The following is a 15,425-nucleotide window of genomic DNA, read 5'->3' as shown; positions in this document are numbered from 1 at the left end:
TAATAACCAATTTATTATTTCCTCTAGGGCATATTTTCAACAAAAAGTACACAAAAGCATTATATTTCCTCGAAATAGATAAATACCTAAATATATAGATTTTGCTTCAATCAACACTACTACCATCGTCCCAAAATAAGTATCGTGATGTTAGCTCAATAGGACAGAAGGAATAATATATCATTTCCTTTATCATAAAATAGATGTAAATTATGTTTCCGATTTTTGCATGAATGTTGGTGCCAAACCGATGGTCCGGTATATAATACTCTTTCTGTATCACAATACTTGTTGTGAGAGAGAACTAGTCTAGTTCTCTGAAGCAATAAATATTTAGGAACAGAGGGAGTACTCTTTTCATATTTATTTATTATGGATACACCCAACAATTAATGTTTGTGTATCGATTACTTGAACAAGTACTTCATGACGCCAGGGATGTGCACCCTGTAGAAGTAGTCTTCCCAGTCAATGGTCTTGGGATCAAAGTTGAAGATGCTAGCATCATCGTCAATCATGGAGAGTCGGAGCTTATTGAGGTTGAAGTCATCGAAGCATCCCTTGAACAACGCAAAGGGTCCATATATGTCCATGAGCTTTATGAGGATCCTGCTCGAATGCTTTTAGTATTTTTAGATCGAGGTTGTGTGTTGCATCATCAAGATGATACAACCACTGAACCAAGTAAGAGACTGAGTCTAATACTGACCTGTACTTCTCCGCCAGGTCATGGTATAGTGGACCTAGCCCAAATAGGCCGCAACAGAGGATAGATAACACGTGGAGGAGTTCGAGAGGGAAACGGAACGTGACCACCACTAAGAAGTGGAACAAGGTGATATTGTTGATTAACCACACCTCGCGGGTAGGAACGACGCGACCGTCGGTGCCCACCCGTGGATGCTCATTGAAGTAACGTTTGGCCGTCCGGTATAGAATCCCATATGGCACTGGGTGCCGCGTCGAGGAGCTCACGTGGTACACCACTGGTGAGTCCTCCGCCCCCTCCCTCTTCGGATTCGACAACGAGCTGTGTGTCACTATGGCAGAAATAATGGCATTGACCACCATGTTGCTCGGAATCTGCACCATTACACAATGAGTTGATTACGGGGAAGCTAATGAATAAAGATTAAATTTGATTTCCTATATTTTATTTAGAACTATAATAAGTACCATTATATTAAATCCGGCAACTAGCTTCCCGCGGCCAACATTCCATCGAATTATACATGTAACTACGTGCTCATACGTCATGATGTATAGAGTCTAGCCTAAGTTGTGGAAAACGTGTCCACTGAACGAGGAATATAATCTACTTTTGAATATAGGTCCTTGGGCATGTTTTAGCAAATGACCTCTGATTTAATAACCATTAACCGGTTGTCTAACTCTCACTCGTCCAGTAGTAAATTACTCCTTTTTTGGTTTATAGGGCTCATCTTAAAAAAATAAAATTTTCATTATGTAAGGCTCATTTTGAGTTCAGTTTAGTTAAAAAGCTTTGAGTCTCATACTGTATTTAATGAAAGTGAATGGAATTATTGGTTATGATTGCATCTTATTCTACATGCACCTTGCCTCGGAAGTTCAATAAGCGACAAATATTTCATTAGGCAATTTTGTATCGACAAAACTTGTGTCTTCCACTTAGAGCATACCTTGGTTGATGAGATTTCAGATTTAAACCCTATAAACCAGCAACGAGGGAGTAGTAAATTTGACTCTTTCTCAACGATTGTTTTACATCGTGTAGCCAAGTTTGGATGTAATTTGGCCATTGCCTTGCTTTGACTAGATTTGTTAAAACAAGACCAATGCTTATTGTTTTCAAAGTTAGATATTTTGTTTCTCGAAGTTGGCATAGCCATTAAAAAAATAGAAAAAAACATTGTTGAAGTATTTGTGGAAATTTTATGATTTCATTGTTCCATAAATTATAATAGATTCATAAATATTGCATACATTTCTAATATTTAGTCATGTTTCAATTCAGTTTTGTAATATTCCACATTGAATTAACACAAAATTAATTTATTCCTCCAAAATTTAAAAACGTTATGGAACACCCTATTAATACTTTGTGGAAGACAAAGTCAACCGTGTAAAAGAAGGGCCACCTAAAGCACATTCTAAATCTACCTAAACACCTGTAAATCTGTATGAAACAACAATGAGATTGAAATGTGGTACGTTAACAACAATGAAACATCAATAACGTGATCAAATAGGGGCGGAAACTGGATAAAGAATTCCTTTTATGGAATACATAATTCATTTCTCTAGGTATGTCCACAACATAAGTTCTGTCTCAATATTTTGCATGGTTTACAATCCACGGCTCATATGCATTGGTGCATTCAGTTTATGGATTGATTTGTTCTATGGTATGTGTTCTTCAAGGTAATAGGACATAGACTCTGATAGTGTAGCAGCCACATGGCCCGGTTGCCCCTAGCTATTGTGCTAAATGTGTTACTGTAGCACGGTCATGTATCGTAGCAGTATCTATAAACTGGGGTGTCAAATTTACCAATTCTGCGCAGACATAAATTTCACGAGTAAAATATTACTGATGCACGGAAAAACATGTGATACAAAAATAGTAGTTTTATTTCTACTATTTATAAGTTAATTACCACATCCATGGTGAGGTCAAGATCACCCAAGGCACATGGTAGGTTCTGCTTTGCATAGCTGATCAAGAACTTGTCAATCGTCCTACACATATACCATCATCATCATAATCATCAATAACATCAACATCATCAATAACAACAACATCACTATCATTGGTATTAATATCATTACACAATTATTGCATTTTTTGTCGGTAGCTTACCAAGTTGACCCCTTGGTAATCTCATTCCTCATTATTACCATTATCATTGGTATTGTCGTTAGGGCCTTGTTGTTATCATTATCTTATTAATATTTCTAGTGGTGCAACTGCTACTACTACTCTTATCGTTGCTATCATCATTTTTGAACATGTTAATATTGCATGTATGTATATAGGTCTAGGATGTGTATATTGCACCTGTCACGTTTCCTTCCCTTGTAACATGTATGTATCTTGGGAGACAAGGCAGTCTTGCAACCCCTCTATACCTATATATATGCCTAGTGCACGATCAATAAATCTATCAATGCATGCAACCTAATTCTCTCATCCAAATGGTATCAGACTAAGCCATCGATCTCTAGCCTCGCCTCCCCCTCTTCCTGACGGCGCCGCACCCTACCACCGTTGCCGCATCTTGCCGTCGTCGCCTCCCGGCAGCCGCCACCACACCACACCCATGTACTCCCCAATGTCCTCCCTCTTTCGTGGCCCCGATCATCCCTCTACCGTCGACATTCGTGATCTCAACATCCACGAACGTGTTGCCATCAAACGTGATCAATCTAGCTCCTCCTACTATGCATGGAATATCTACTTTAACCACGTCTTCCGCGGGAACTACCTCACACAGAACATCGACGGCTTCATCGATGGCGCATTCATGAAGGCCGATTCGGAGTGGTCCGTCATCGAGGCCACACTCATCTGGGAGGTTCTACCTCACCATCTCTAAGGACAACTTCAACATATTGTCTTCGAGGATGCTGACAATCGCACTGTGTGGAACAAGATCGACGCACTCTTCACCAACAAAAAGCTCCAAGCCTCGTCTTTTTTGCAGCAAGAGTACTTTGGATGCCTTCAAGACAATTGCTCCATTGACGACTATTGCATGCACCTCAAGATGCTTGCTAGCGAGCTCCGCGACATTGGTACCAAGGTGTCCGATGACCTCATACTTAGCACCCTCACCACCGGTCTCAATGAGGACTTCGGCAACACAACATCTAATCGTACCTTGCTGCCGAATCCCACATTCCACACCGCCACTGCTAACCTGTGTTTCGAGGAACTTCAAATGAAGAAGGTGAAGACGCGGCTCCAGCACACTCCACTCGCCGCTGGCTTACCTTCTTTTGTTCTTTCCTCCCGAGCCTACTGTGCGACAACAACAGAATAGAGGTGGCAATCGTGGCGGGGCGGCCGACCTCGGCAGCATTAGTAGTCGTTAGGGTATGGGGGGGGGGGGGGGGCTGCTCGTTATCACCAACCCTCCAGCCGCCTCCGGCAACTACACTACGCTGCCCGTGCCATAGTTCGTCGGTGGCTACCGGGCACTGCCTGCGCCACAATTTTCTTGTGGGTACCTACCCTATATATGGTGGCCCTGCCTTGCCGCTAGCGCCCTGGTATCCGACTCTCTTGGCCGCACTTCAGGCGTCTCCATGGCCAAAAAACGACCGTGGAGGCGGTGATTGGTACATGGACACGGGGCTACAACCCACATGACAGCTCATCCCAGTAACCTCATGTCCTTCTTTCCGATTAACAGATCCACTCGAGTCACCGTCGGTGGCGGTTCCTCCTTACCCATTAGACACATTGGTCATACTCATTTTCCCTATATATCTATGGCAATAAACATGTTTGATGTTGTTGTTTCACGTGATCTCACAAAAATCATACTGTCAGTTCATTGTCTTTATCGTGGAAATCCTCTTACTATTGAAATTGATGACATCGGTTTTTCTATGAAGGATGCCCGCACCCGGATGGTTCTTCACCGATGTGATAGTCCCGTCGAGCTCATCCCAGTCCACGCATGATCCGCCACCACCGCCACCCGTGTTACCCTCACTGTTGGTGTGGACTTGTGGCATGCTCCTTTGGTCCATCCCAACCCCGCTGTGCTTTGTCATATTCTTTGGAGTTTCCCTTTCGCATGTAATAAATCGCTGATCACACTTGCCATGGTTGCCATATGGGCAAACACGTTCTTCTATCCTTTAATTAGTGCATATGCGATTATATCTTATTTTTCATTTCAATTACTTGATAGTTATATGTGCACTTCTCCTTTTGCTAGCAACACTGGATATCTTTATTATCTTGGGATACTTGATGATTTCTCTCATTCTGTGTGGACATGCCCTCTTTGCCACAAATCCGCTGTCTTAGCTACACTCGAGGCTTTCTTTTCACGTATCAGCACACAATTTGGTTGTCCCATTCTTGATCTTCAAACGGACAATGGAAAATAATTTGATAATATCGTTGTCCACAATATCCTTCATAGAAGAATGGTCATGTTGTCGGTACATTGATCATCCACTCAATTGTACTCCCTAGGTTTTGGCCCGATGCACTCGCCACCACCATGTTATTCCTTAACATCCGACACTGTCGTCCTCGTTTGAACTATGCCCCTCACCACCTTCTCTTCAGGACTCCCCCCTTCATATGATGGTCTTCGCATATTCGAGTGACTCTGTTATCCTACTATTGCATCCACCACACCACACAAGCTAGCCCCTCGTTCGCTCGCTTGCATTGTTATGGGCTACCACTTGCTTGCTCGCTGATGTTATGATCATTTCTCCCACCATTTGTATATCCCGCGACACGTCTAGTTTTACGAGAACATCTTTCCTTTTCATCAGGTACCCCCTCTATCGAGTCCTCTAAGGACCCTCTCGTTACCGTCACAACTGGCAGGACACTCCTTCAAGCATGGCGGTCCATTCGGATGCCTCCCTTGGCCGCTTGAAGATCGGTCGTCCCAACCACGTCGTCTGACGTGTCCGGTGCGGTTGCTTAGCTGACCGCACCGGCCTCCGGCTCCTCCATGACGGGCTCGACGTCACCCTCGCCTGTCTGTACACCTATGGAAGCACCCTCTCCCATCACGCGCCAGAGCGCCAACAAGTACGTGTGTGCTGCATCGATGTCCACACAATCACCCATTCCTTCATCCTCATGCGCAAGTCTTTGCGATCCACACTGGCTCGAGGCGATGCGAGAGGAATTTAATGACTTGCAGCTCAACCGCACGTGGCATCTTGTTCCGCGGCCTCCTCGGGCTCACATCATTAGTGGCAAGTGGGTGTTCGGTGACAAGACATGCCCTCGTGGTTCTCTCGAGAGCTATAAGTCTCGTTGGGTGGTGCGTGGTTTCCCACAATGCATCGACATGGACTTTGACAACACCTTTGCTTCGGTTATCAAAACGGGACGATTCGTGTAGTCCTTCAACACGTTGTTTCTCGTGCCTGGACAATACACTAGTTGGACATCTCCAACACTTTCCTGCGTGGTCATCTTACCGAGGAGGTAACCTGCGAGCAGCCCACTAGATTCGTTTATTTTACTCATCCAGAGCATGTGTGCTTGCTTTCCCGTTCTCTCTACGATCAAGGAGGAACCACAGGCGTGGGAACAATGTATCGCGACTTCTCTGCAGAAACTTCGATTCCAAACCAACCACTCTCATGCCTCATTGCTTGTCTATAATTAGGGCACATCCAAGGCATGCCTTCTGCTCTATGTCGATGACACCATCCTTACGTCACATCCACTGAGTTTCTTCAACAGCTCATTTCTCGCCTTCACGATGAGTTTGCCCTCAAGGATTTGGGTGCCCTGCAGTACTTCTTCGGCGTCGAGGTCGTCTGCTATACCGATGGGTTCTTTCTGCATCAACAGAAGTACTCCCACGACATCATTGAGCAAGCTCGCATGCTTAACTATAAGCCCGCCTCGACGCCTATCGATACTAAGGCGAAGGTGTCCACCTTCGCGTGTTCTCCTTCTCCTGACGCCGCATTTTACGACTCCATCGTCGACGCCCTGCAGTACCTGACGCTCACATGACCGGATCTACAGCATGTTTTCCGACATGTGTGATGTGTATTCTTCGGTGTATAAGCGACACCATGACCCTGGGACTCACCCTAACTGCTTCCTCCTCGACCGACATCGTCTCATATTCCAATGCGGATTGGGCTGGCTGCCCCGACCATCGTCGCTCTACATATGCCTGATGTGTCTATCTCGGGCCCTCACTGATTTTGTGGTTGTCCAAGGGACAACCCGCGGTATCTCCCTCGAGTGCTCGGGAGGAGTACAAGGCAGTGGCTAACGCCGTTGCTGAGTGCTCTTGACTTTGTCAACTTCTTCAGGAGCTGCTTTGTGAGGATCACAAGGCCACAATTGTCTACTATGACAACGTCTCCTCCATCTATCTCTCCGCCAACCAGGTTCATCATCGACGAATGAAGCACATAGAGCTTGATATTCACTTTGTTAGTGAACATATGGCGCTTGGATGGATTCGAGAATTGCATGTTCATACTACTCAGCAGTTCGCCAATGTCATGACGAAGGGTCTGCCGACATCGACCTTTAAGGAGTTTAGGTTCAGTCTCTTCGTCTCCAGCGACGTTTTGACTATAGGGGGTCATTAACATGTTAATATTTCATGTACGTATATAGGTCTAGGTAGTGGATATTGCATGTCTCACATCTCTCTCCCCTTGTTACGTGTATGTATGGGAGACAAGGCAGCCGTGCAACCCATATGTATCTATATATGTGCCTAGTCAATGATCAGTTAAATCTATCGACGCATGAAGCCTAATTCTGTCATCCAACAACTATCATCAGTATTGTTACTATTATTGCTATCATTACATTTGAATTAGCACATTGTTGTTCCAAGTGAAGTATACAAAAATTAAAGAAATTAAGATTAACTTAAACCTGGTGCCTTGGATCCATCCTGGCAACGGGTCGTTGAGGATGCTGGTGATAATGCTAGGTCGTACAATGACAACAGGAATGTCGTCCTCACGCCGGAGCAGCTGGGATAATATCATCTCCCCCATCGTCTTGGTGAACACGTATGTGTTCGGCCAACCGAAGTGTCTGGCTCGAGAGAGGCCGAGTTCCTTCATGGCTTTGGATGACATGTCAACATCGGTCTCAAGTTTCTTTTTTAGGTCTTTCGCTATGCTCAGCTCAATATCGATGTTGAGGTGGGTCCCCGCACGTAGTGTCTCACCGTCCTTGAACAATCTCTCTTGCACAAGCCCTTGTTTCTCACCTGCTACATAAGCTGCATGCGTTCCATGGATGGAATAACACTTATTCTTCGACAATGGGAAGCCATCGGAGTTTGTGTTGATTGATTCAGCCAATTGTCTTTATTACAAAGTTTTCTTCCATTCATACAATATATTAGATGAAGAAATGGTGTAGGGCTAGACCGAACCCAAGAATATTAATTATGGGACAGACTTATGCAACACAGGCGACCCATTCTTCAATTTGTTAGTTTATTTTGTGAATAATAATCAGGAAATGTTGAATGTGTATCCATTAACTTGCATGCATAGTCAACATTGTAAGTGGTACGTTGATGACATACCTGTGGAGATGTGGAGGAGCACATCTAGATTGGGGCACTTCTTGGCGAAGTTGCACATATGCTTCACTCCCACCACGTTCACCCCCAGAGCCACATCATACCTGAAGAGTTTTAGGTGTATTGGTTGGAGCATAAATACAAAAAATATGCTACCAGAGGACTCTAACCACCACACCATTAGTAGATAAAAAATACTTGTTGCCCACATCTGCCCTAAGTATGAGCCACAAAGGAGTCTAAATGTGAGGGGAGTGTTGAAATATCTATCTATCTATCTATACCTATCCCAATTAGGGACTCTCTCAGACATCCCATGTTAATTAGAAATTAGGAGCCGTTAATCTAGTGGGGGGAAATTATTATGGTGTAGATCTATATCTATCTATACCTATTAATAAAGGGGCTATTGCTTCTGCCCGTCCGTCATTAAATTTCCCCTCGCAGTCGAAAAAAACTTACCCACCAATGTCACCCGTAAGTGACAAAAATGATTATTTTTTTCTTAAATTTATGGCCCATAGCCTATGGTTCATGTCCATAGCGGTCCCTTTACATACCACATGTGGACAAGCAGCCTAGTGGCCCGAGCCTTTCACTTACACTTTGGAGAACCAAGTTCTAAACGCCCTCTGCCCACTTTTTCTGCCTTTTGTCTTTGATTTCATGTTGGCGTAAGATAGAGATGTCTTGCCCAAGTGTATCTTACTAGACAAGCTGCACTGTTTCTCCCTTTTGTCTTTGATTTCATGTTGGCGTAAGATAGAGATGGCTTGCCCAAAGAATCATCTCACTAGACGGGCTGCATTGTTGCAACTTTTGCCCAACTATTTTCTTTTTTACGTTTTTATTTTTACAAATTCAAATACTTTTCAAAATATTCGTATCTTTCAAACTCTAACTCCAAATTTTGAAAGTTATACACGTAAATAGCTTCGAAAAATATGTAGATTTCAAATATAATATTATATTTCATGTTAATTTCATTTAAAGTCATGTTCATGTTGCATCCTTAATTATTAGCTTTCTTTATATGGGTCGTTTTTAGAAAATCTATTCGTTATGCATGTACTTTCTGATTGATTTTTTTATGAAGATATGTAATATGTTTCCAACCAAATTAAGTCTTGATTTAGGTTACAATTATAAACACATTCATAAAAAAATCAGGAATAATGCTCTTATGCACCTCTCTTCGACCAATCGCTGTTGAAGCGCCCCATTGCCGATAGGGTTTCTAATCATTCCTCCTATGAGGTGGTTGCCTGGAACAAGTGCCTCCTCCATGCGGGGCAGACTGGCCTATAGCAGCATACTCAACCCCAAGGGATCATCGGTAACTTCATATTCAGAATCAATCACATTGTCAGGCCGCAGGCTCGTAGCAGCTCGCATGAAGGAGCATAGCTCATGTTTGGTTTGGCCTCTACATAAGCATGTACATATCTCTTGATGCAGGCAAAGTTAATGGCATGAATCATGCAGGTTTTATCTACTCCGATGCCGGTCAGTGCCACAGTCATACTTTCAGCCTCTCCTCGGTGGTGACATGGAGATAGATAGATTCCCCGAATTTATCAGCACCCAGAAGAAGACATGGATCAGCGGAGTTATTTTTCACTTTGAGCCAAAGGATTAGCGGGCTCTGATTCCACATCAATTCACCATGCCCCAACAACCGCGTATCTTGCGGAGGGTCGTGTATTCTACGATGGTGAATTAGCTAAGTATTTAATAGAAAACATTATGTCATTTCCTTTGGCAATTCGCCCAACCCGATTCAAATTTTGTTTGATGCGAAGAATCTCAACAGATTATTAGACTTATGAAGACGCATCGATTTTCTTGAGTGGAGTTACACTACACCCGCATCTATTTTTCATTTTTCTACAAATGAACGAACTGGTATTAACACACAATCAAACAAATAGCCAGGACTGGTATTGTTTGCATTCTTTGCATGATGTTGCCTTACGACCTACCAAGGTATAAATGCATTTTTGTATTTCAATCTAGGTTGGGATCCATCAGAATGATCAAGCCAAACAATCTTGAAAGTTTGTTTTTATGCATATTACTCTTGACATATGTTTTTCCTTCTAATATAACTATTTTCTAATGTGTCTCACTAGATCCGAGGAGACGATCTTTGAGAAAGCTAGCAATAGATTTGATTTTATTATTGTTTTCATAGCAAATTATGTAGATGTCTAGAGAATAAAATTGTTTGCTAACAATAATCAGGGCAAAGAATATACAAACAACAAATGTTTAATCAGATATTACTCACAAAATGTTGTTTGGTCCGATATTATATTTTAAGCTAATTTGTTCTTATAGAAAAATATATCAAAATATCACTTGAAAATATGAACTTTATGTTATACAGTAGCTTCATGCATACGTTGTCTTAACCTTTAATCTCTTCATTATAAGTCTATAACCGAATGATGTGACATTCAATATAGAGTACTCTTGTCGTGCGCTTATGTTATTAAATCTTCTTATTTGCATTATTCTATGTGCTTCTATGGCGGCAGAACAAATACTAAGCACTACAAGAATTGGGCAACCACATCAGGAAGTAGAACCACGGATTAGTGATAGAGTGCAATATGGTGAGTTCCAGCTGCGAGAATGGCTATACCATGTGTTTTTGTTCTTCAAATAATCCTGATGCCATCTTTAATCATCATGCTTCAAGTACATATTTGGTCCCGTTGATACATGCATGATATGTAGGAAAACCATATGTCGTACTCACCATTCATGGATGTACTGATTTCTACTACTACATGGTTATCTACTGCAGGGGACACAGTATTAATGAAAGGAGTACTCTCAATATCTCCTTAATCTCGCATGATAATAGCAAGGAATACTCAAGCCATTCATCTAAGATTATTCAATTGATAGACTAACACACCCAGACACACATGCTTACACAATATTATCTTAGTTTTCCGTTTGATTTCCACCATAAATGTGGATACATGTTTCCACACATTATTGTTTAGTATAAGAGTAACTACATTACTATTTGTGTCTACCATACATATTTATTTGGGAAATTGATGCTTCAAAATGGTGAAATAAGTTGTTGCATCGATGCGACACATTTGGAATCATATTGTTCAATCATGAGTGAGCTGAAAGAACGTAACATTTCTTCATATTAATTGGCTCCTAACAATTTCAAAAATTGCTTTATGTTTCAAATGTTCATCTTATCAAGTATGCTTCCAATTATATTTCCTATAATTTGATACTTTGAGATATCGATGCAAAATCTTTTATCTGAAAGTTATTATTTTTGCTTCTTGAAATAACTAGCCCGTGCAAGTATACGGGTTGATGATTAGTATTAATAATATTCTCCTTCAGTTGGCACTTTCGGGTGAACTACCAAGAACATATGGTTCAATACTATCTATTGAGCTTTCTAGGAGATAACATACCAATTGAAAACTAAATACCTTTCACAGAAATTTGTGGTGGCAGCAGCATTGATGATGATTTCGAGATCCTCGGTTAGCTGAAGCTCCCTTAGAGTCACAACATCGATGCCAAAGTCCTCGTACATCACATCTCCCGCAAACGGGACGATCTTTTCTACAGTGAAAGATTGAAACATGTCCCCGTGCTTCTCTCTCAGAATCCCAAACAGCTCATTCCCTACAACCTGCGCATGCACCATTTGCATTGCATTAATTCACGAGGTTTAACGATGCAAGTGGATTCGGAACAGAATAATCAGGTCCATACTAAAGATAAAAGGGTTCTAAGGAATAATTGATGCATGGACGACTGGAGTGAGTCCTAGATCATAAAGAACAACAAGGGACAATACTACCTCAGTGTCCACCCGTTCTTTTGCTGCGACGGAGTCCACTGCTCGCACCGGCAGATAGATCTTTTTCACGTCAGGTTGAACTCTGAGTATCTTCTCCAATAGTACTGAGAACATATTAACATGCGGGCACAATGTAAGGATTTCTTCTTGAATGACTAAGTAACATCACAAGCACAATGTAAAGATGCGCCACCATCTTTGTTTTTCTTCTTCTCAAGGCTTGCTGAGATGTGCCCTCGGAAGAATCCTCTCGTACCTTTTTATGTGCTACTTTTACATGGGTGTGGAGTCTGAACATTTATAGTACCTTGTGGCTCTGGTGGTTTATTTTATACATAAAACAAAGCGAAAGCCTTTTTCGGTAATAACTTTGTACTGAGCACCATAAAGAGGGCTTCTTTAAGAATATTATGTTGAAAATATGCCCTGAAGGAAATAATAAATTGATCATTATCATATGTTCTTGTTTATGATTATTGTTTATTATCCATGCTAGAATTGGTATTGATCGTAAAATCAAATACATGTGTGGATACATAAACAAGACCATGTCCATAGTGAGCCTCTAGTATACTAGCTCGTTGATCAAAGATGGTTAACGTTTCCTAACTATAGATATGAGTTGTTAATTAATAACGCGATCACATCATTAGAAGAATGATGTGATAGAGAAGACCCAACCATAATCATAGCTTTTGATTGTATCAATTAGTTTGTTGTTGCTGCTTTCTTCATGTCAAGTATCTGTTTCTAAGACCATGAGGTCACGCAACTCCCTAACACCGGAGGAATTCGTTGTGTGCTATCAAATGTCGCTTCGTAAGTGGGTGATCATAAAGATGGTCTACAAGTATCTCCAAGGTTGTTTGTTGTCTTGGCATCGGTCGAGACTGTGATTTGTCACTCCATACGATTAAGACGTTTCTCTGGGCCCTATAGGTAATACAGCATCACAAGAAGCTTAGAAGTAATTTTAGTAAGGAGTTAGTCACGGGATCTTGTATTACAGAATGTGTAAAGAGACTTGTCGATAACGAGATTGAACTAGGTATGAGATACCAACGATCGAATCTCGGGTAAGTAACATACTGATGAACAAAGGGAACCCCATACGGGATTGCCTGAATCCTTGACATGGTAGTTCGATCAATAAAGATCTTCATGGAATGTGTGGTTAACAATATGTACATCCAGGTCCCGCTATTAGTTAATGGTCAAAGAGGTGTCTCGGTCATGTATACATGATTCTCGAACCCGTAGGGTCCACACTCTTAACGTTCGGTGATGATAGAGTACTATCGGGATATGTACTTTGGTGACAAATGTAGTTCAGAGTACCGGATGAGATCCGGGACGTGCCGAGGAGCTCCAGAATAGTCAGGGGGTAAAGAATTATATATGGAAAAGTGATATTCGGGTTCCGGAAATGTTTCGGCTTTTACTCGTAGGCTACCAGGAGTGGCGAGGGGTCACCGGGGGTCCACCGGAAGAGTCCCACCAGCCCCCGGGGCCACATGGGCTCAGACGGGAGGTGCACCAGCACCCGGTAGGTTGGGCGTCCCTCTCCTCCCAAGGCCCAACTCGCCTAGGGTTAGGGAAACCCTAGAGGGGGCCCACGCTTGCACTGGGTGGCAAGCCATTACCTAGGCCGCCGCCCCCTCCTTGGAGGAGTGGTTTGATGGCTGGCACCCTCCCCCTTACCCCTATAAATAGAGGAGGGGTGGGAGGACTGCCTTGCACCTTTAACCAAGCCCCGACGGCAGCCCTTACTCTCTCCTGTTTCCTCCTCTGTCTGAGTTTTGGTAGTGCTTGGCGAAGCCCTGCTAAGATAGCTCCACTACCACCTTCACCACAGTGTCATGTTGCCGGAGATCCCATCTACTACTCCGTCCTCACTCGCTGGATCGAGGAGGTGGACACGTCATCGAGTTGCACATGTGTTGAACGCGGAGGTGCCGCCCATTCAGCGCTAGATCATCTCACATCGTGAAGAAGTACGACTACATCAACCTTGTTATAAACGCTTCCTCTTAAAGGCTACAGTGGGATGTAGACACACTCTACGTCTCATTTTTATTCATCTTCATAGATAGATCTTGTGTGTTCGTAAGAAAACAAAAATAGATTTTCATGCTTTGTTCCCCAACAGAGTTGGTCCAAACTACGGCTCAGCCTAATATTCTGTTAACATGGACCTAATAACAGATGTCTCAGACAGGCTTCGGGCTTCGGAAAGGATGTATTATGATGACTAATGTGCGTTTTGAATGTTGGTCCGTTTATAGTTGGTAGACTAAAGTACTCGTGTCTGCTAAATTTTTTCAAGGAATATGATTCAACGTGCGTTGTTTATCGGTATACAATGATACATATGTAGACACTCTGCAAACATGCATACCCTTTCCAAGAAGCCCTGTTGATCCAGTTATCAGGATGTTCTTGTTCTTGAAGTATTGAGTGATCTTCTGTTCATTCAGTGTGCCAACCATCTCGGTTTTTCTCTTGTGTATGTATGAGTTTGAGGGGGGCAGAGGTAGAGAACGGTTAGTAAGGAAGGAAAGAAGGAAGGTAGGAAAAGATGCTTGGTCTAACATTTGTGTGACTCTTTCCTGCATACGATATTTATACACGGGGCCATATGTGTGTTTAGGAGATTCTTTTCAAAAGAAAAGGCGTTTGGGAATTTGAGGTCACATGTATGCAAGCTGCCAACACACATGCACACCAATTTTGTCTAGTAGCACGCATCCTGGCCATGTACGCATGTTTTGTCTCAAAGGCCCTGTTTGGATATTCTAACCGGGTTAGAGGTTAGAGTTAGATTCTAACCCTCAACTAACCCTAAACTAACTCTAACCCAAGAGGTGTTTGGATGAGAGGGTTAGATTGGCAATAAATGCCCTTTCTCAATCATTTGGTTACTTTTGTCCACATTCACTACCGGATTTGGTGTGGCCGATCGTTGTGTGGCCTTCTCTCGCTCACAAATCAAGTATAAAAAAGATGATAAAAAATAATTTGTCCGTACAAATTTGATGTCTCACTTAAACATACAAGTCGTCAATCGAAGTTTGAAAAAATATTACACTCCATGAAACAAAGCATGAGCTAACTCATCACGGAAGGCATTCATGTTAACATCTTCAACAAGAGGTTCGTCTTCTGGCCATGCAGATGCAGAAGAAAACGTCAAAAAAGACACACACACACGCACACATACATACCTGCGGGTGCTGCAGCCGGCGGAGCGGGGTAGGGCTGGACTTGCGACACACGGCTGGGGCGGCCAGCGGTAGGGCGTGGCG

General features: G+C 42.6%; 1 protein-coding gene across 1 annotated transcript; it reads right to left on the bottom strand.

The window, feature by feature from the left end:
- Nucleotides 1-407: 407 nt before the first annotated feature.
- LOC123412817 (fatty acyl-CoA reductase 1-like) lies at nt 408-14,651 on the bottom strand. Its single transcript, XM_045105764.1, has 8 exons — nt 14,519-14,651; nt 12,121-12,224; nt 11,744-11,949; nt 8,271-8,371; nt 7,604-7,958; nt 2,640-2,721; nt 710-1,083; nt 408-609 (listed from the first exon to the last, which is right to left on the bottom strand). Exons 1-8 carry the CDS (start codon nt 14,607-14,609, stop codon nt 408-410), a joined length of 1,515 nt encoding a protein of 504 aa, XP_044961699.1. The 5' UTR covers nt 14,610-14,651.
- Nucleotides 14,652-15,425: the final 774 nt, after the last annotated feature.

This window comes from Hordeum vulgare, chromosome 7H, assembly GCF_904849725.1.
Source record: "Hordeum vulgare subsp. vulgare chromosome 7H, MorexV3_pseudomolecules_assembly, whole genome shotgun sequence".
Taxonomy (NCBI): domain Eukaryota; kingdom Viridiplantae; phylum Streptophyta; class Magnoliopsida; order Poales; family Poaceae; genus Hordeum; species Hordeum vulgare.
This window is presented reverse-complemented; position numbering and strand designations above follow the sequence as displayed.